The sequence below is a fragment of the Betta splendens genome, chromosome 4 (assembly GCF_900634795.4).
Source record: "Betta splendens chromosome 4, fBetSpl5.4, whole genome shotgun sequence".
In the NCBI taxonomy this organism is placed as follows: domain Eukaryota; kingdom Metazoa; phylum Chordata; class Actinopteri; order Anabantiformes; family Osphronemidae; genus Betta; species Betta splendens.
The window spans coordinates 20,644,668-20,665,041 of NC_040884.2; the positions used below are offsets into that span (position 1 = coordinate 20,644,668).

General features: G+C 43.6%; 3 protein-coding genes across 8 annotated transcripts; 2 read left to right on the forward strand and 1 right to left on the reverse strand.

The window, feature by feature from the left end:
- Positions 1–280: 280 nt before the first annotated feature.
- Positions 281–6,516, reverse strand: zgc:111976 (uncharacterized protein LOC553663 homolog). Of its 3 annotated transcripts, none has more exons than XM_029145989.3 (17): positions 5,784–6,516; positions 4,328–4,413; positions 3,531–3,606; positions 3,407–3,461; positions 3,181–3,307; positions 3,071–3,099; positions 2,865–2,936; positions 2,711–2,785; positions 2,469–2,545; positions 2,304–2,366; positions 2,096–2,216; positions 1,865–1,989; positions 1,512–1,633; positions 1,219–1,414; positions 1,043–1,138; positions 699–801; positions 281–612 (listed from the first exon to the last, which is right to left on the reverse strand). In XM_029145989.3, exons 1-17 carry the CDS (start codon positions 5,935–5,937, stop codon positions 345–347), a joined length of 1,845 nt encoding a protein of 614 aa, XP_029001822.1. In that variant the 5' UTR covers positions 5,938–6,516; the 3' UTR covers positions 281–344. The 3 variants fall into 3 exon arrangements, with proteins under 3 accessions (XP_029001822.1, XP_029001824.1, XP_029001823.1); XM_029145991.3 differs by lacking the exon at positions 5,784–6,516 and adding an exon at positions 5,678–5,711; XM_029145990.3 differs by lacking the exon at positions 5,784–6,516 and adding an exon at positions 4,693–4,832.
- Positions 4,782–10,495, forward strand: ralaa (v-ral simian leukemia viral oncogene homolog Aa (ras related)). 4 transcript variants are annotated; one of them, XM_029145995.3, is made up of 5 exons: positions 4,782–4,923; positions 6,555–6,672; positions 6,772–6,980; positions 7,185–7,359; positions 7,441–10,495. In XM_029145995.3, the coding sequence occupies exons 2-5, from the start codon at positions 6,559–6,561 to the stop codon at positions 7,561–7,563; spliced, it is 621 nt and encodes a 206-aa protein (XP_029001828.1). In that variant the 5' UTR covers positions 4,782–4,923; positions 6,555–6,558; the 3' UTR covers positions 7,564–10,495. The 4 variants fall into 4 exon arrangements, with proteins under 4 accessions (XP_029001828.1, XP_029001829.1, XP_029001830.1 ...); XM_029145996.3 differs by having other exon boundaries at positions 4,783–4,923; positions 6,509–6,672; XM_029145997.3 differs by having other exon boundaries at positions 4,783–4,923; positions 6,535–6,672.
- A 310-nt stretch (positions 10,496–10,805) lies between these two features.
- cdk13 (cyclin-dependent kinase 13) lies at positions 10,806–18,001 on the forward strand. Its single transcript, XM_029145988.3, has 14 exons — positions 10,806–12,866; positions 13,023–13,574; positions 13,663–13,821; positions 13,917–14,056; positions 14,193–14,363; positions 14,460–14,649; positions 14,753–14,809; positions 14,909–15,010; positions 15,119–15,196; positions 15,312–15,428; positions 15,510–15,641; positions 15,733–15,929; positions 16,064–16,555; positions 16,663–18,001. The coding sequence occupies exons 1-14, from the start codon at positions 11,737–11,739 to the stop codon at positions 17,352–17,354; spliced, it is 4,209 nt and encodes a 1,402-aa protein (XP_029001821.1). The 5' UTR covers positions 10,806–11,736; the 3' UTR covers positions 17,355–18,001.
- The last annotated feature ends 2,373 nt before the right edge of the window (positions 18,002–20,374 follow it).

Genomic DNA, 20,374 nt, shown 5'->3' on the forward strand with positions numbered 1-20,374 from the left:
CATTCAGCCAACGGCCCCGTTCCTCTAATATGCACCATGTTGATCTTTTTTCCTCGAGCTTTCAAGAATGCATTATGTTCATTAACCACGCTGGCTTGTTTCACATGGTGCCAATCAACAGGGCTCTTGGCTCCATTGGAGTTCAGATGCCAGACATCTAACATGTACATGTGTAAGCAGCACTGTGTCACTCTATACTACTTAAACACACTCTCGGAATGCTGAAAAAGATGGAGACAGAATTAACCAATTCACTCAAAAGCTTTAGCTCACAACAGGATGAAAATGTAGACATGGCTGCTTTATTTTATATTTTAAAGTAACATTATCTATTATTTAGGACTTTAAATCATATCAGACAGAGAGTCATCACTGCCTGTCCACTCTGAAAGTGGATCAACGGCACTGAATGAGTTCCGGCTGACACCACCACTTGTATTTAGTCCAGGAAAATCAGGTTTGACGACAGACTCGACAGAAGATGAAGGAGACACTGCAAAAAGATCCTCAGTCACAGATGAGTGGTCACTTTTGGTGTCTGTGGTGACAAGATGTGGGGAAGCTGACAGCTTAATGCATAATGCCCTCAAGGTCCCAGGAATGGACATGCACCTGGTAGGAAAAAAGACTGTATTAGAGATCAGGCTGAGCGTAAGTTATGCTTATTGTCAGAAGAGAGAAGGTTCATGAGACCGTACGTCTTCATTACAGTGGTGGCGCATTCATCTACAGACGGACACGTTTTTCCTGCTCCAAACAGGCTGCATTTAATCTGGCGAGAGTCCGGCACGTTCACCATCACTGCAAACAGAAAAGGATCATTCATCCAAAGGGAAATTCACATTACTAATACACAAACCATGTTTAAGAAAGCAATAGCCTAAAAAACAAAAATGTAATAAATGGTTAAAATGAAATTACAGTGGAGCAGTTGACGCGTCTTTGCTTAAATCATGTGTTAATGAAAGATGTTTTAGTTGCTTTTCTGATAACGTCGCTCTTTAATGCAGTGAAACACTTCATGCACATGAGCAGGTCTTACAAACACTGAGAGCGTCGGCGTCAGGATGCTGGAAGGTCACAGAGAAGCTGGTTTCTGAGAATGGAAGGACTTCGCAGTGCAGGTCACAGACCGATCCTGAAACACAGACAAACTAAATACACCGCTTTATAACGCGTCAGAGGTGATCTCACACTGAAGGATTCTGTTTGTCCGACCTGAACTGACACGCTGAGAAGTGATACAGCTGCTCAGCAGGGCGTTGAGGGCACACTGTTGGCGGAGCAGCTCCAGCAGTGCCGGTACTTGAGCAGGGTGGGTGAAGGGAACGCTCTCTATCACCGTCCCTCTGTGACCAGGAGCTCCCCAGGCAGATTCAGGAAAAATGTAACTGTGCGTTACACCAGGAAGACACTGAAAAGGCAATGACACTCATTGCCTGCATAACAATTCAGCTTGAAGCCGGTTAGATTTTACACTGTCCATAAAACAGTACAAGTTAAGTTCATACCACTTTAAATATAGCATCCTGTCCATCTAATGTCTGCGTGACGCTGCTGGCACCCAGTGAACCTCTCATCAGCAGTTTGGACAAAGGCGCCCACTGCAGGTCAACATCTGGTATGACCACATCTGTGAGGGATCAAGAGGATGTGACCCTTTGAATCCATGTACCCCATGAAATATTAAATAATGCATTTGACTACAGGTTAGACATACACAAATCGGTCTGGTTTTCTGTTGCTTAATTGTTTTAACATTTCGTCGTCATGGTGCTAAAACATAAAAGATTTGGGCAGATATCAAATTATCCAAGCATTGATCTTGTCTAGAATTTTATGGTATAGTTACTGTGACCCACACCTGTAACTTGGCTGAGCTTCTTCATTAGAGGCCCCGTCACTGGCACGGCCGGCTGCAGTCGGAGCAGGAAGCAGGCAGGCAGGGCCTCACTCTGCACCTCATTCACCATCAGCAGCACAGGGTCGCTGCCACGGGACACATTGACACTGTATTACTAAAGCTGACAAACAGTCACTGTGGGACGTAAAATGAATAGCATCCTGACGGGTGGGATTAAACAGCAGCACTGACCCCTGGGGATCCAGCTGTGGAGGCTGTGGGATCACAGAAGCCATCTGAAGCCTGTGAGTCTCATTCTGGACACCTACAGTGATCTGGGCCGTCTGAATGACTGCGTCCCCATCTGTTGGCGCTTTAAACGCAAAAGCTTGTAAATGAAATGGTAGTAACAGAAAGTGACATACTTCACCATAGAGTTAGGCTTTATACGGCATCTTACATGAATCTGAAGTTGTCTTTAAATCGCTTGGGGCAATATAGAACTGAATGATCAAAGGATAATCTAAAAAAAAAAAAAAAAAAAAGTCAGACATTAAGAACAGCTATAAGTGAAAAATATAAATAATGAAATGTGCATGACTACCTGATCTTCCTGCATCCCTACCTTCTTTTCCAGCTATTAGACGCCCAATCTGGCCGTTGTTAATCACATCCATTTGGAGGCCACGGTCCTCTGGTAGCCTTATGGAGCAGATTACAGTTAGTGCTAAAAGGCTGCAGCCAATTGTTATTTAACCATCGGCAAATCTGTTGATTATTCCTCATGAGTAACCACGAAAGCAGTTCTTATAATGCTAGAAATTCATCTTTAAGAAAATCCAGGCCTTTGTGTTTCTTGTTGCCTGCCTTGTGAGATGTGATACTTGCTCCAAGTCTTTCCCCAGACATTGTAGAGATGTAAACAGTTTAAGTTTCACTTCACTGGGGAAAAAGGGGAAAAACAGGCGAATGACAAGAGGCCTCAAACGGTGAAAGATATAAATGTTTCAGGAATGTGTACTTGTCTCCAGGGATGTTATACTGGTTGAAGAGTCCTTCCAGTTTCCTCGAAAAGTCATCAAAATTGTTTAACCTATGGAAAAGGTCACAATACAGCAGAGTCAGCGTCTAGACGGGACTATTTGACTCGGTGAATTCATTTTAATAGTTTCTGTCACGTCATTGCTGTAGTTTAGTGTAACTGTCAACCGTCGTTCTAGCTTTTACCTCAGCAGCTGCAGAAGGTGCTCACTGGCCTGTAAGACACTTTCATTTCATTAACATGCAGAGCGAATGGGGCGCTGGTGGGGGGAGGTTTTGTTGGAGGCAGCACTTACAACAGCAGGTGCTCCGTGTGGAGCCACCTTTACTTCCTCCACCCCTCCACATGGCAGCAACACCACCTCCAAGTAGAACAGGTCGGCCGTCAGGTAGCATGTGGCATCAGTAATGTGAAAGCCCATCCTTGGGAGACAATGCCCACAGGAAATAATGTAATCTATTAAAGATTTCAAAATAAAATCTGATTTGGGTTTCCACAAGAGAGTATAGTGCTCAATTTACCTTTGATGTTTGGCTATCATTTCCAGACGAGATCTCATGGTGTGTATAGAAGACACTGCAACATACAGAGCATGCTTACTTGAAAAATAACGCATGCACTTCAGAATCTAGTTCCTCTATTTACCATTAAAGGCTTCCTGGAGTCTTTCCAGGGATCTAACCAGTGGCTCACAGGGTTTGGATTCATCTCTGGGTTTCTCCTGTTATGAGACAAAGGAGAGAGGGGGGGGGGTGTTTGACAACAATGGGGCAGTTGTTTGGCTGTGTCATCCTTGTGTAAACAGGCTTAGCATCTTCCATGCCGCCCTGTTATGCAGATTGAATGACACCATGGCAGAGGGATAGGTGCATGTGTACACAACGCTGGGTGAGGACCAGGAGGACTGTGATCTGTACTTATCTAGGCCTGTTCAAACACACTGTGCATTGCCCTCAGCCTTTAGCACATATATGTTACTGTATATTTTTAGTCTCATTGCTTGCAGGAAGCTGTAAGACAAGCACAGGCTGTTTTATCCTTTTGGACGACACATCGCTTAAGCTTCAGTACCAGGCTTCAGAGAGAGACTACTGCCAAGCTTCAATGTGTATATCCAAGAGTGTTATCTACTCTGCTGCTCCACCCACGACAGCTCTAAACTAACCCACACTCTCCTCACAGCTCCACCATACATACAGTACAAGCATCCACACGGCTTCATCCAAGCACTCGTGTCACCTGCAGACTGTCACAGTAACTACGTGGTTCTCAAACCAGTGTTCAACCCTCGTGCCCTGCTTGTTCTCCCCCTGTCCCAGCCCCCAGTAAAAACACACAACCAGGTAATATTAGTAAACTAATTAGACTATAGGGAAAGATGAGCTAGAGGGCCGTGTCTGGGAATGATTGTATTAATTAGTGTATCAGCTTGAAGACCTCACCATGCATCTGCGTACAAGCTGAAACGTCTCATTCCAGGTCTTCTCTGCAAACTTCAAGTGCAGGTCTGAAACAGTCGACTTCATCTCTGGCGCATAAATATTCGAGATATGAAACAGCAGAAGCAGTAAAGAATATTAATAACGTCGTTTACTAAGATGGGCACGTTTAATTATCTGGTGCTGACTGAACAAAGCACTCCCTTTTTTTTTTTTTTTTTTTTCAAACGTGCCAACATTTATACAAATTAGCCAGTTAACTAATTAATTATCTTAATTGCTCACTACACTGGTCACGGAAATAACTATGTAAAACTTCATAGAACAAAAAAGATAAATAAATAAAATGCATTTTCAAAATGACACACAAAAAGTAAGAGTTGTTGTGTGGTTCTCCCCAGCGGGCGGGCGTTGTCAGGCGGAGCCGAGCCCACAGACGAGCCGTCAGCCTGCCGCTAACCGCTTCCAGTCTCCGGAGTTAGCAGGGAGCTAGCCATGAGCTAACGCGTAGCTAGCTGAGTCTTTCCATTCCGCTACCAAAACCCAGGCTTCGTCGAACAGAAGAACTGTTCAAACTGTGAACGCCGTCATATCTACCGGTAGGTGATGTTGTGCACGTGTATGCTGTAACGTTATTCGCCGCCCTCTGTGAGCACGACATCATTTAGCGTTGATTAGGTGCTTGGTGTCGGCTGTTAGCCGTTTGCCAGTGGGACCACCCTATCTAGCTAGCTAACTAGCTAGCGACGCTGAGTTTGAAAGCATCGACCAAACATCTGTTGCTGGGTAGTCTAGTTTTATGTATCTGTGTTATTTGTGGTACTTAGACAGTGGCTTCAATACCAAACCCCTCCAGATTATATTTAGGGATAATGTAACGGTCAGATTAACCTTCCTGGGGGGTTAGTTAGCTTGTTAGCTACATCGCCCACTAGAGTCACCCTTTTAGCTAGTTTACCTACAGTTGTCACCGGCTAAATAGCTAAGTTAATATGAATATTATGACAGTATGTCTAGTAAAATACGTGTAATTGTTATTTGGCTAATCTTTATCTTGACGCGCCTGTGATCTGTATTTAACATTCGCTTGATGACGCTACTTGACTAATACTGGTACGTGGAGATAATTTTAAAACGTACATGATGTTAAACACAATTTTAAGGTCGTTATTATAATCCAAAATGACTCTCCAATAATAAATCCCTTATCTTCGATGATAGCAGTCTGCTAGCCCCTTATCTTATTTAACTTTGTTTTAAACGATGACACAGGCTGGACGTTCCTTCATGGACCAACAGTCCCTGATCTTAACAGTGTAACGTTACATAGTATGGCTTAAGACACTTCCTTACTGTGGAGGCTTAATTCTTATACTCCAAAGACAATTTCTTCAATAGGCTACTAAATCTTATTATTGATTTCCAAGGCAGCGACGGTTTAGTTAATTTGTGTAATGACCTATTGGCTGCAGTCCCGTGTTTACTCCTGACGGCTTTGTCAGGGAGGGGCGACCCAGCACACGTCTGTACGTCAGGGCATTTCCATAGTCGTCCTGGAAAGTCCAGTACGAAAAGGTGATTATTAAACTGCTTTGGCGTGTGTCATGTTTCATCCTCCCCTGTCAGAATTTGGAAAACATTTCAAGCTGTTTCTCCACTGGAACGACTAAGGGTTGGTACTGGGCTTGTGAAATTTGCCTACTGTTTGTTAGGTAAAGTAGCTGTGTTTGACAGCATCTGTATCATCCAACAGTTTGTAAAGTTTGCCTGCAGAATAACTACTTTGTAGCTTGTGATTATTTTTTTAACCTTCCTCATCAGGTGTACAGTAATAAGGTAGGTAGGTAGGTGTGAATGAGAGAGAGATACACGGAGGTTTCATAATGAATTACACTGATTTTAATACATTAGTCTTGTATTTGTTTAGAGAGAATAATTGTTTCCAACTTTCCTTGGTCAGAATTTGTTGTCCTTTGTTGTACTATTTATTGCTACAAGGCACAATGATGACTGTACAAACTGCTTAATTTGTATCTAGAGCCCCTGAAGTGATGATGAATCATCTTAGGATTTGCTCTCTGTTGCTCTCTTTTTTTTTTTTTCCCCCTTTCTTCTTAAGAGTTATTTTACAACGCTTTGTCGCAGCTGGATCCTAAGACTGATCCTTACATCTTAATTTCACAGTCCCTCTCTCCACCGCCTTTTCACAGTCAGATTTCTTGCTACACAGAGCCATGGCAGCTGCTAAGCCAAAAGGGCAGAACTCTCTGGCCCTCCACAAAGTGATCATGGTGGGAAGTGGAGGAGTAGGGAAATCAGCCCTCACCCTCCAGTTCATGTATGATGAGGTTAGATACTTTGTGGATCAGCATTCAATATATTCACACATTTATGGGTTGAACAAGCTGTTTTTGTGGTGTAATAAATTGTTTATGTTTTCCTTTTAGTTTGTTGAAGACTATGAACCGACTAAAGCAGACAGTTACAGGAAGAAAGTGGTGCTGGATGGAGAAGAGGTACAGATTGACATCCTTGACACAGCTGGACAAGAGGACTATGCAGCTATCCGGGATAACTACTTCCGCAGTGGCGAGGGTTTCCTCTGTGTATTTTCCATCACAGAACTGGAGTCATTTGCAGCGACAGTAGACTTCAGGTGTAGTTTGGAGAAATACTGCCTATTATTTATAAATTGGCTTTATTAAACAGTTCCTTTTGTCTTTTTTGTGTTTTCAAATCTTGTCAGATGTAGAATGTGTTTTTTTTATACCTGACTAGGATAAAGTAGTGTGATGGACGCTGTAAGTCCTTCAATGTATTTACATTATTCATGGCTGACTGACGTTTTTCTATTCTGCAGAGAGCAGATTTTGCGAGTGAAGGAGGATGAGAATGTGCCGTTCCTTCTTGTCGGTAACAAATCAGATTTGGACGACCGAAGGCAGGTCAGCGCAGACGAGGCGAAGGCCCGTGCTGAGCAGTGGGGTGTCTGCTATGTGGAGACCTCAGCCAAAACCCGTGCCAATGTTGACAAGGTAAAACTGATCATGAACAATGGCTAACTCATATTCCTGAAAATGTATCAATCAATTTGTGAAATTGTTTGTGTTAAACAGGTGTTCTTTGACCTTATGAGAGAGATTCGGGCGAGGAAAATGGAAGACAGCAAAGAGAAGAATGGGAAGAAGAAAAGCAAAAGTCTGGCCAAGAGAATTAGAGAGCGATGCTGTATTTTATAGTGGTAAAAGAGAGCAGATTGCTGTTTATGTGTATATATACATTTCTCAGACTTTTGCATTTATTTTGTGCCCATACTTGACCATGACTTCTGTTCCTGGCTAACAGGATATCTGACCATGTGTCAGGGTAGTGAGGTGGCACCCCATACACCATTTATAGCTCTAACTTTTTATGTGCTGACACTCCAAATAATTTATGTACTTATGTACTCTGACCACGTTACAGAGTGGAATAAATGGGTGGTGTTTTAATTTAGGCCTAAGCTCAAACAGAGGCTAAGCCATGAAACGTTACAAAACCTTTCAATGTAAAGTTTGACGTGTATAATATATTCAGACAATAGTGCAGTGCAGGTTCAAAAGGAAAGTACAACTGAAGGTGTCAGCGTGAAGGTTTAAATGGGGTGAAATGCAACTGGAGCTCAGTACTGGGAAGCCCGAAGTAATCTAATTAGTCTTTGGTAGGAAGTGTAAGTAAACAGACTCAGCGGTGTAGTGTCAAAGGAAATTCATCAAGTGCCACCAAGAAAATGTTCATTGCACTGGTGATCTATGAAGCATTGTGATAGAAGGAACGTTGCATTAACTAAGTCAGAGCGGAAATTCAATAGCATTGCTAGTTGTCCTATTTTAACATGTGGTATAGTTATGAACACTTATTTTTATCTGTGAAGTCCAACTTTTCTTTCACTCTTCTATCATCAACCAATGTAAAATAAGAACACTAACATTTCCATTTTTTCCCCCCATCAGTCATTATGTGGAACATTCTCAAATGCACAAACATTGTTGGTTGCCCGAAATTTCTGAAGAATTTTAAAGCACTTGAACTTTTTTTCAGTTCCAATATTTCAAATGTTTTTACCTCGCTAGTCAATAACTTTCATTGCCTTTTCTTTGCGATGACGGAATCCCTGGTGCTCTGATAAGAGGTGATTCCATAACACTACATTCTTTCCATTATAACTTTATAACACAACTTGTTATAATAAAATACTTCCAGACATGTAAGGATTTCTTTTAGCAGTTTTCCTCTGAAAGGCTCTGACCTCCCCTCTATTTAAATAAATTTGTATTGAGACTAAAGTGAGGGTAAATTCATTAATTCATTACGTTAAAACCATGTGCCCACTTGGTAGAAGTATGGTGAAGGTGGGATCTGTCCAAAAACAGTGGCTCTCAGTTACCAAAGAATAACGCTAGCTAGTACAAACAAGTGCCCGCTTACCATTTGAAGTGAATGACAACCTGCTTCAGTGAGCATCAAACATCACATTTTGAAGTGTTTGTGTAACAACTGTCTTTGTTAAACTGATGAGACTGACTGGTCGGGGAAAGTAATAAGGTTTCCAGGGCTTTTTCATCTGCAGTGCATCACTGTTGCCTCTGTCCATTGTGAATGTGAATAATTCTCCATGCTCATCCTGTTTGCCTGGAATCTTAGGCTGCCAATGATGTGCAGAGTTTAGAGGGCATGATATTGTACTTTGTTTACTTTACTTACATCTTGCACTAGCCTACCTACCTACCCAGTGTAACACTGCTGTAGTGACATCCTAATTAAATACCTAATGCGTTTCTTTGATCATGAACAGTAGGTAGGGGAACAGTTTTACGAGCAGGTCAAGATTAAAGCAGTAAAATGAGGACATGATTAATGGCTAAATTGCATAGACCTAAGCACACTGTGAAATCTGACCCTTGTCTTTGTTTATTGTTTTTTTTGTTTTATTTGGCTGAGCTGCTGTTTTCATTAGTCAGCCATTCAGACGTCTTTATCACTTTCACTCCGATCACTTATTAAAGTAAGTGCGTGTGCACTGGTAACAGCAACAGCTTGCTATTTACTTTAAAGAATTTCCTTTACCAAGAGGATGCCCAACTATAGAGTCTATGCAAAAATAAAAGATTGTTGTAATTTCAAAGAGGAGGTTAATCTGAAACTTGAAGTATTAGTAGGCTTCTAATAGGATGGAGTGTGGTAGAAGTGCTTAGTTAAGCACAAACACTGTTTGGGGATCTGACCAATCAAAACCAACACCGTTCAAATATTGTGCAGCATTTTAAGTTTGATTTTTTTTGTGATTTTTAGTTCATATGTGAAAACAAACTATTTTGGCTTTCATCACAGGCTTTGTCTTATTTTTTGAGTGTGATAATTGTTTAGCAAGAAAAGACAGCAATGCATTAGAATGTGTGGTCTTTCACTCAAAAGCACACAGGTTTTAGGGTAGAAATATGAGAGATATTAGATATGTGACGGGTTGAGAGGTGAGCTCAATCCTGAAAATGTCCAGAGCATCAGAGAATGTTTGGGAAGTGTTTGGTTAAATTTGCTTTAAGGGCTAACCTCCAGTACGCCATTACACGAGTAAAACACCATGGAAGTTAAAGTGACCAGTACGGAGAGAGACGTACAGTGGAACAGTCTCAGTCTGTTTTGAGATACCTTCCTTAGCATGTGGCTGTTAAGTTGATTAAGTGCTGTGTGTCTTCATTGTTGAGGATTGCAAAAGCTAAACTTAGTGCTTGCTTACTCTAACACCGGATTAACAGTTTTATTGTAACGCAAACATACAGAAGAATAAACTTTCTTTCTCTTTATTCTCTTTGTTTAACAGACTCAATGGCCCTAACATTTTCAGCAAGATAGTTAAACAGATGTTTGTGTGAAAGCTAAGAGTAAACTGTCTACTGGATATTCAAAAAACCTGTTTTGCCTTTTGTATAAAACCCTTGGAATAAGACATGGGTATCTGTGTCTTTGTTTGGGTGGTTGTATGTATGCCATCAGTTAAACGTTTCCTTCATGTTGACTTATTTTAAACATAACCACTAATGTAGCCTGTTTGTGAATGCAAGAGGTGAAACTTACATTTCAGTACATTTTTGTGAGTTGGAAAATGGCAAATAAAATGGATATTACTAATAATGTTTCTCTACTGGCATATTTTTATGTGAAGTGCTGTCCTTTCCTTCAGAAGGAAGGGTATTTTATTACTTTCATTGCTAATGTTTTTTAAACAATTAAAATTGTGTAGTTATATTTGTTTACTTTTAATTAGTACATTTACTATTTAAACATGTGCCGTAAGCGTTTATAAAATACACATACAACGTATAAAAATATAATAGAGTATATAAACGTAAAATACATCTATTTGATATATTTTGAAGGAAGGGTTTCCCTTGACGGTGACGTAACAGCAGACGTAAGTTACGTAAACTAGTGTCATTGGCTAACACCGACGCACAAGGCCTGTAGTTTGAAAGCTGTGTGGGCCCAGCGAGCTGAACCGTTAGCTACATTTCGAACAAAGTTAATATATTTCATAAATAAATTCAAAGGATTCTTGGGTTACTTTATGTGAAACCCATCTGTGAAACGATTGGATAATACGATTGCCAAAGGGAGCAACAACCCGGCGGGGCGAGTAGCCGTGTTTTTGACTGGCATTGTTTAACTGCATCTTGACTGAGTTGCCTTCAACTCCACGCAAGGAGAAAAGAAAGCTAAGTGGCTAGCTAGCGGCGGCTATCCGGCCAACTCGCGTGCTATCTACTTCCTTGTTGCACATTGGAGTGTGATGGAAGGCGAGAAGAAGTTTGTGAGAAGGAGACGGAGTTATTTACTTCCATTTTAACACTATCCCGTGGATGGATTTATATGTTTGCACTAACCGCAGTATCCCAGAGGAACTGGATCCGTTTGTTTGGAGGGGCTTTGGGCCTGTGCTTTTTCCATGAAATGGAATGTGGCTATGTAGCCGGACACAGTTAGCTAGTGGAAGCTAGCTGGCTAAACCGACTAGCATTAGCTAGCAAATCTAGGATATGTCCGTCCTGGAGTACAATGGCTGAGCATCGACTAGCTCTATAACTACGCACTGTGTTGTCGATTTTATATGACGGAATCTGTTAGCACCAAGTCTAACGAATTGCCATCTGAGGTAACTTGGTTTATGTGGAACTTCCACCGTACTGGCTTTGTAATGCTACCATTATGCTCGTGATTTAGCTAGCTAGCTGACTTTCTGATCGTGAATTTGTTGTAACGTAAGCTAATTAGCATCTTACACAGCTAGCCCAATGTTTCGTGCCGCCACACATAGTTAGTTGTATATAATTTCAAGCTCATTCTTGGCGTGGCAATAGCGTTTATTTCCCGGATAAATGCCTAATTCAGAGCTTCTTCGTGAGGGTCGGGGACGGAGCTCCTCTGCTCAGAGAAATGCTACCAGACTGGATAGGCGTAGTAAACCAGGGAGCGGTGCTGCTCAGAGTGACAGACACAGTGAAAAGAGGCGGTCGTCGGCTTCTAGGAGAAAGAAACGCAGGCAGGCCAAGGAAAGAGACTTGTGGCACACTGGTACTACAGAAGACCATGACACAGACCGAAAAAGCACTTTTGAAAAAGATGTTGAACTTCGGACACTGGTAGAATATGATGACGTGAGCTCCCAGTCTGAGAGATTTTCGGGGAGCCCTTCTCCTAAACTTGACCCCCATGCTGACCGGCTTTCAGTGGACCGACTTAGCGATGTTGATTATGATTATAACGGACCAGCATCTCCAGACAGAGGTCATGCAAGAGACAGAGATGCAGTAAGCGTCAGCAAAGACGAACAAACAAGAGGACCAGCTGAGAGGAGCAAACTCGAGAAGGAGCCGAGCAGGAAGAAAGAACGGCGGAGTCGTGAGAGAGACTCCTCTAAAGCAAAAAGTGGAAGTAGCCTGAGTGGCTCTAAAAATCACAGGGACACTGCAAGAAGCAGTGACAGAAATGGTAAAAGGACGGCTTCATCTCAGTCCTCGCAATCGGCCGATAAGAGGGATTCAAAGAGTCACAGAAGCAAAACGAGAACTGATAAAGAGCCACCATCTGCATACAGAGATGCTCCACAGTCTTACAGGGAGGACCGTGAAGACCTCAGGGCCTACAGGAGAAGTCCTGGTTTTAAAGCAGAAAGTCCCTATGGGACATCATACCCCTATAGCTACCAGTCTCCAGGTGGTTACAACCAAATGATATCTAGGAGGAGTCCACCATTTGGGAGCAAAAGACTCTCCCCCACATATTACAGCCGTGATGTTGACGCGTATGGGGCATACAGCGTGCCAAAATCGCCCAGTTCATATTCCAGCAATAAAAGGAAGAGATCGCCAACAAGCCCACCGAGCTGGCGCAGGTCACCAAGTTATGGTCCATATGAACAAGGAGCGTTTGGTTCAAGTCCTTATGGGAACCGCAGAAGATCACGTAGTCCATACAGGAAGTCTCTCAGCCCCAGCCCGGATGTCAGGTGAGTTTGTATAAAGCATTTAGGGGAGAGGGAAAAAATAACTCCATGTGATATTGTGCAATTAGTAGATGGTAATAACTTTCTTACATTGTTTTTATTTAACGCACAACATTCCTGTTTTGTAGAACCAGTATTGGTAAATGTTTTTCTTTTCAGGCGCCCTGCTAGGTCACGGAGCAGAAGTCCATATTCCTCCTCAAGGCATTCACGTTCTCGCAGCCGCCATCGCCACTCTCGTTCCCGCAGTCGTCCATCTAGCCTCTCGCCAAGCACGCTCACCTTCAAATCCAGCCTGGCTGCTGAGCTCAGTAAGCAGAAAAAGGCAAAAGCTGCGGAAGCTGCTGCTAAGGCCAAGAACTGCAGCAACACATCTACTCCAACCAAGGGTTCCTCATCAACACACGCACCCAGCCCTAAGGCCAATCACGCCTCCAGGAAGGGCCGCCCTCCTTCTCCACCACAACCTGAGAAAGGTCCGAGAACTCCCCCATCAAGCCAACCTCAGTCTCCTGCAGAGAGGTTGTCCAAGAAGACAAACGAGCTCCAGGCTAACAGAGATGTGAAAGGGAAAGATGACCCTGTACAACGCGACAAGAGGAAAGCGCCAGTATCTGGACAGGGCAAGGAGAAGGAGCGAAGCACTGGTCCACTCATTCCCTCTTTGCCATTGCCCCCAACAGTTCTTGAAAACATAGATAAAGGAGAAAGGTATGGCTGGGTTGACTTGGGTTCTTTAAATGCATTTTCCAATAATCATACTTAATTGTAGGCACATACATACTTATCCTTTTTTCAGCTTGAAGGACAACTTGCTCTCTGGAAAGAAAAAGTCTGAGAGAAAGGCTCGCCAGCTTCTAACTGACTTGCCTCTCCCCCCTGAACTTCCTGGTGGATCTTCCTCCCCACACAGCCCACCCGACGACAAAAAGTCCCAGACATTTCGCAAGCGACCTAAGTATGTTGTGTCACAGATTTCGATTTTTTTTTTCTTTGTCTCTGCTATTTTTTCAGTTGATCTGTTTTTCACTTTTGAATTGTACACCTTTTCAGAATTTGTGGCCCAAGATATGGTGAGTTTAAGGAAACCGAGATAGATTGGGGGAAACGCTGCGTGGACAAGTTTGAAATCATTGGAATCACAGGAGAAGGTACCTACGGTCAGGTGTACAAAGCTAAAGATAAAGACACCGGTAAGTGGCTAAATGACTTTTGAATAAATGAATGATTTATTCATTGATTGATCCACATTGATCCTCTCTGTCGTGATCTGTCGAATTAGAAAAAGGTTTCAATGTACTTAAAGCAGGCTGTTCTGTCTCGTTTCAGCTGAAATGGTGGCTTTGAAGAAGGTTCGATTGGACAATGAAAAGGAAGGTTTCCCAATTACAGCCATCAGAGAGATTAAAATTTTGCGACAGCTCAACCACAAGAGCATAATAAACATGAAGGAGATTGTTACAGACAAGGCGGATGCTTTGGATTTCAAGAATGATAAAGGTAAAAACACTATTTTTATTAATTCTTCCTAGAATAACTTGATGCCTACCCACGTCAGGTACTTGTGTTACCTAAATCTTTTTTTGTCCATCTCAGGTGCTTTTTACCTTGTATTTGAATACATGGACCATGACCTGATGGGTTTGCTCGAGTCGGGCTTGGTTCATTTCAATGAGAGCCACATCAAGTCTTTCATGCGCCAGTTACTGGAGGGCCTTGATTACTGCCATAAGAAGAACTTTCTGCACAGAGACATTAAGTGCTCCAACATCTTGCTCAATAACAAGTGAGTCACTGGGATAGAATTCAACACTTTGTTATAACATTTGTATATTACAAATGCAGACATGTGTGTCCCTTCTAAATGTGAGCATTTTTCTCCTTATCAGAGGCCAAATAAAGTTAGCAGATTTTGGTCTTGCACGGCTGTACAACTCTGAAGAGAGGTGAGCCTCAGTTAAACTGAAACTGTCCTGATTACTTGCTTTGTAGCAAATTCAGCTTCACGGTTAGTTCCCAACAACCCTCCTGTTTTCTTTTTTCAGTCGGCCTTACACCAATAAAGTGATCACGCTATGGTACCGTCCTCCAGAGTTACTCTTAGGTGAAGAGAGGTACACACCAGCTATTGATGTGTGGAGTTGTGGGTAAGAGCAGGACTGATGCAAGCTTAAGTTCATTTATACAACAATTATTTAGTTGGTCAGTGTCGCTGTTATGTTCACAATCAAACTTTTGTGTTATGACTTTGACAGATGCATTCTTGGAGAACTGTTCACAAAGAAACCCATCTTTCAAGCTAATCAGGAACTTGCTCAGTTAGAGCTCATCAGGTATGTTGAAATTAAAATTCACTAAAACATTGTGATAAGGCACATACACCTTTACACTTCTTCATTTTCTTTCTTTTTTTTTTATTTTTTATATTTTTTTGTTTTTGTCTTTTAGCCGAATATGTGGCAGCCCCTGTCCTGCTGTCTGGCCAGATGTGATAAAACTCCCCTTCTTCAACACAATGAAACCAAAGAAACAATACCGGAGACGGTTACGAGAGGAATTTGCTTTGTAAGTCAGTGTCCCTGATATGCACAGTTACATTTATCACCCCGAGCAGTGGACTTTACTGTGACCTTCTTTTCCATTTAGCATTCCTCCATCTGCCCTGGATCTCTTTGACCACATGTTAAACCTGGACCCCAGCAAACGCTGTGCAGCCGAACAAGCATTAGGCAGCGACTTCCTGAAGGATGTGGACCCAGACAAGATGCCTCCGCCAGAGTAGGCTTAAATTCACGAGTTGATCACACTGCGTTGAACTAGGACTGACAACCAAAACCAATTAACATGTTAATTTTTTCTATCCATCTAGTCTTCCACTGTGGCAGGACTGTCATGAGCTGTGGAGTAAGAGACGTCGGCGGCAGAAGCAGATGCCAGAAGAACTGGCAGCACCCAAAGCTCCCCGTAAAGAGCTGGGCCTCGATGATAGCCGCAGTAACACCCCTCAAGGCTTCCCAGCCCCTGGAGGTACCAAAGTCCAGAATGCAACTGCTTCTACGCTTCTTGGTAAGTTTTATTTGTACTTATTCAGATTTGTGTGTGTGTTTTCCTAACTTTTTTTCAAAATGAAGCATCCTGTCAAATCAGCTTTCAGAGCGTCTCATTTATGCCCTGTTTTATATTAACTTTTGTTCTTTTAGAGCCAAAGGGTCCAAACTCTCAGTTGACCCAGGAGCAGCTTGCAGTCCTCCTTAACTTCCTTGGCCAGCCCAAGACTGCTGTCAGCACTGCCCAGTTAGTCCAGTCCATGAGTACGAAGGTCAACCAGGATACGTTGCAGCAGCTCTCTAAAGCTCTAGCACCCACTGACCCAGCAGAACCCCCTCCCATACCAGCATCTGCCAAGATGCCACCGGCCGTTCCCCCAGCAGGAGTACCTCGTACACCTCCGATGCCCAAGCCTCCTTCACCCCCCATGTCTGCATCGTCGGGTATCCCTGAAGGAGAGGCTGCAGCTGCCACACAGACCGCTGTAACGATGCTGCTAGCTCAGCTCCTCCAGGCTCAAAGGCAGGAACCAAGTGATGGTGGAGACAGTGCAGAGAGTGCAAATCCTGCAGGAGCAGCACCAGGGGGAGCCCCTCTACCTCCAGAGATCAAACAGCCTCCCGAGCCTAGTCCCGTCTCCCCAGGTGAACCTTCTAATTGTGTTCACGGAAACTGATGAACATAACTGCTGAAAAAGTTGTTCCTCTTTCTGATTTATGTTGCAAAACCTAATTAAATTTCTGCCTTTTAGTTTCTGAAGTAGGTGGAGTCTCCATCCTGCCTCCAGATCAGAGACCGCCTGAGCCTCCAGAGCCCCCTCCACATGCTGACCTTGACTACCGGCAGCCTCCACCTGAGCCCAAGACTGGCCTTGCTCCCCCTATTGCTTCTGTAGGTGTAGGTAATGGAGGGAGACCTCCAGAACCAGACTACCCACCTCTCCCTACTGCAGAACGACCTGGATATGGGGGAGAGTACAGTCATCCACCACCCCCACCTTTCACACCTGCAGGGTTTGGAGACAGCTACATGGGTCACATGTTGGGTGGAGGCCTCCCACCGCACAGTCTGAGAGAAATGTTTAGCGCACCTGGCCAGGCTGCCTCGTCTGCCACAGGGGTTCTTGCTCCATCCCACCCAGATCCTTACCCTCCAGGCGCAGGAGCCTCTGGACCCAGCAGCATGGTGTTCACTGGGGACAAGGACCACCGTTTTGAGTACAATCAAAGCCCGTTACCAGTAGAGGGACAGCCCAACCCCGGTGCTCTTCACCTGTACAACCACGCTATGGCTAGAAAAGACGGAGTCCCTCCTCCCCCACCCATCCCAGCACCAGGACAACCATGGGGCTCCCCTTCTCAAGTGGGGGCTCCACCACTACCCCTTGGCTTCGTTCCACATGTGAACTCGGCGGCAATCAGAGGACGAGGACTGCCATTCTAAAAGACTGGAGATCTTTGTGACAATGGATGAAAGGCTCGGGGACTCTGTTTAGAGCACAAGGCCTCAGACGGTGATGCACACTCAGTTTGTAATAATCTGTTTAAAGCAGTGTACTCCTCCTCAGTCTGAATCGTGGAGTACGTTGCAGCTAAATGGACAGTTAGATGAGGAGCTTTTCTCTCTCATACCATTTTCATGTTTTTTTGTAATCTATTCTGCTGTCTTTTAAATTAAACCTTTTACCTTTTGAGTGTACATTATCAGGCCGGGTACATTTTAAATCTCTACCTTAGCCTTTCTGTAATTGCTCCAGGACTAGTATTAATGTTTTGCACTACTGACCAAAGTAGGTGGAAACTATTTTAGCTATGAAATGAAATGGAAGGTGTGCTTTATCTGCACAGTTAGAAATATGACCAGTAATGTAGTGTCCCTACTCCTCCTCGCCTCGATTATGTTGAAGCAGTGGCTCTGCTGATTTGGCTGATGGCTTAGGCATCAGTACAGGCCTGTTAGCCAGCACATGAGTTAAACACAAACACGTGCATAACCCCCGTTCAAAAAAAGGAACAGTTTCTTTTTTTGTACTAAAATGATTTTGTCCCCCTCCCTTGGCAAATGTTTATTAAAGAAATGTCAGTAATGTGTGATTGTCTCGTTATTGGATTCTTTGGGTTTATAACTATAACCACTAGGGGTCATTGTCCAGTCAAATGCCTGCTCACCTGCAGTGCATTATTAGTGCCTTCAATGAACGTGCTTGCTCTGATGCACACCAACACTCAACGCTGCTTCTGTGAACAAATGTATCCGCTTGTCAGTCTCAATCAAAACCAATAGACCTTAGGTGGCAAGCGATTTCGCCGGTGCTAAATCTTGACGAGATGACAAGCTCCTTGAGTCGGCCCTTGTAATGCAAATAGACACGCTGGCTGTGTTTGTAGCATGAAGAGACGCCGCTGAGGTTTTGTGGTTTGAGAGATAGCAGAACAGGGTTTGGACAACATAATACGCAGCCTTGAATACAGAGCAGAGTGACTGTCAGGAAGGAGGAAGAAACGCTCCAGTAAATGACAGCACCCACATTTAACACCGTCTCAGGTCACAAACTGCTTTGATTAATGCCAGCTTTCATAAGAATTTTTCTGAATGTCAGACCTTTTTGCCATTTACACATTAATTAAATCAAAGCTGCTTCTTCACTTGCACAAAGTTCATTTCTGTTTTACTACAGATCAAACTGTAGAGACGACTAAGGTAAACGAACAGAGGGTCAAAAAAACATGCAATTCCTCAAATATATAGTTCACTTAGGATTTTATCTCAGATGATCCAGGCGTAAGACCTGAGGAGATTCAAACCGTGAGAAAGACGCCGAAGCTGGAGTCTCGTTCCATATGTGTCTGTCCTTTGTTTTACCCAGCACATCCTCATCTGAATTTGTCACACTGCCGCTGATGAAAAAGTGATTATCTCAGAGGGGTTCCGTTCTGCAACGCTAATTCAGAATGTGGATGGCAGCTACGTTGTGTGTAATACGCCGTGGATGATGGATGGAGGAAAACGTGCCGTAGTTTCAGGGGACTGCCGGCATCATTGTTTTAGTCTGTTAAGTGAAGCAACGTTGAGCAAAGGATCATCGGCACTGCGGCGAATTCTCCAGCTTTCTTCCAAAGAAGGAAAAAATAATAAAAGGTTAACATGTAAATAAAAATGTGCATCTCATCACAATTGGTCACAGCATGATCACTCTTGTGCTGCACGCCAGCGTTCAGTCAGTTTTCTTCCCCTCTGTCGATCACAAACTCACATTTTTTTCTGAACATATGCCTGAAAACCTCCACGTTAACTCCACGCACCTTGTAAACAGTGTATTAACCGCGTGAAGCACAGTGTGGCGCTAAAGGACTGAAAAGGAAGCTGCAAGTCACAGACGTCTCCATCCATCAAGTGGATTTCATCAGCCTTGCAGACTTAAACTATGACCAGCATATACCTTTCATCCCTGGAGCAAAGCCCATAAACGTGGACCCATGCCCTTCAATCGTAGCGTCTGACACTCGAAGGATGAGTTCATTTCCATCTGAACGGCTCAAGTACATCCAGCAGGAGGATGAAGACTTCCTCTAACTTCTTTAGCTGCTGGCTCTAGTTGAAAAAGGAGCCCAGCCAATTTCATTATGATCCACCAGCTTATTATATTTGGCTAATCAGAGTCTTGCCTAGACTTGGGCTTGTTACCTCATTACGGGCCCGAGGTGGCCCGAGGACAGAAGGCGCTACCTGCTGACAGCTAAGTGGAGAATGGGAGGAATCAAGAGTTAAGCATGATTTAGTGAAGGATGAACGTGCTGACTTTGAATTAACCTCTGAGTAGCTACACTATCAAGTGACCCACCGTGCATCAGTTCGGCTCCTGGAGGACCTGAGTCAGCTGAACCGAAGGCCGTTTAAACTGGTCAAACCATGCACCACGTGCATGCGTTTGCGTGGGCGTGTTTTAAAAAGACAAAGAGAGAGAGAGAGAGAGAGAGGCTGACATTTTTAGATAATGTTTTGTTTACAGTTCTTCTTCTTTCTCGGTGATTTTTCTCCTGAGGCTGTGTTCAAAGTAGTTTTTAATTAAATTTGAAATCTGAATGTAGTGGGGGTGCAGTCTTCCACGCGCCTGCACAGCAACGCTGCCGCGGTGTTAGCGATCGCGCCGGTTTTAGCGTAGCTCAGAAATCAGCCGATCACGTGACCACATTAAAGACGAACATCCGGTCGGTGAGGGAACCGGACCTCGACCGTGATGGACCAGTAAAGGGCAGGTTTTTTTCGTCTGCGTCCAGTCCGTTTCTGTCAGCGAGGCGACGCTGGCCGGAAGCCTGCACGTGCTCTGACCTTTATTATGCTCCTGTCACACACGCTGACACATGATGGCCCGTGGTTCATGAAGGCGCCACGTCATCTAAAGGTCGCGCATTGTCGCGTGTTTAATTCTACAGCTGTCAATAAGGATCAGCGCGTCTTTTACC

Excerpts from the sequence above, each read along its gene's own strand:
- ralaa (XM_029145995.3), top strand. The coding sequence starts at position 6,559 with ATGGCAGCTGCTAAGCCAAAAGGGCAGAACTCTCTGGCCCTCCACAAA. Across the intron at positions 6,673-6,771 it reads TCCAGTTCATGTATGATGAG|TTTGTTGAAGACTATGAACC; the intron begins GTTAGATACTTT and ends TTTTCCTTTTAG. Across the intron at positions 7,360-7,440 it reads CCCGTGCCAATGTTGACAAG|GTGTTCTTTGACCTTATGAG; the intron begins GTAAAACTGATC and ends TGTGTTAAACAG.
- cdk13 (XM_029145988.3), top strand. The coding sequence starts at position 11,737 with ATGCCTAATTCAGAGCTTCTTCGTGAGGGTCGGGGACGGAGCTCCTCT. Across the intron at positions 15,429-15,509 it reads TTACGAGAGGAATTTGCTTT|CATTCCTCCATCTGCCCTGG; the intron begins GTAAGTCAGTGT and ends TTTTCCATTTAG. Across the intron at positions 16,556-16,662 it reads GCCTAGTCCCGTCTCCCCAG|TTTCTGAAGTAGGTGGAGTC; the intron begins GTGAACCTTCTA and ends TCTGCCTTTTAG.
- zgc:111976 (XM_029145989.3), bottom strand. The coding sequence starts at position 5,937 with ATGAAACATGACACACGCCAAAGCAGTTTAATAATCACCTTTTCGTAC. Across the intron at positions 2,367-2,468 it reads TCTAATAGCTGGAAAAGAAG|ATTATCCTTTGATCATTCAG; the intron begins GTAGGGATGCAG and ends TTTTTTTTTTAG. Across the intron at positions 1,415-1,511 it reads AGGATGCTATATTTAAAGTG|TGTCTTCCTGGTGTAACGCA; the intron begins GTATGAACTTAA and ends TTGCCTTTTCAG.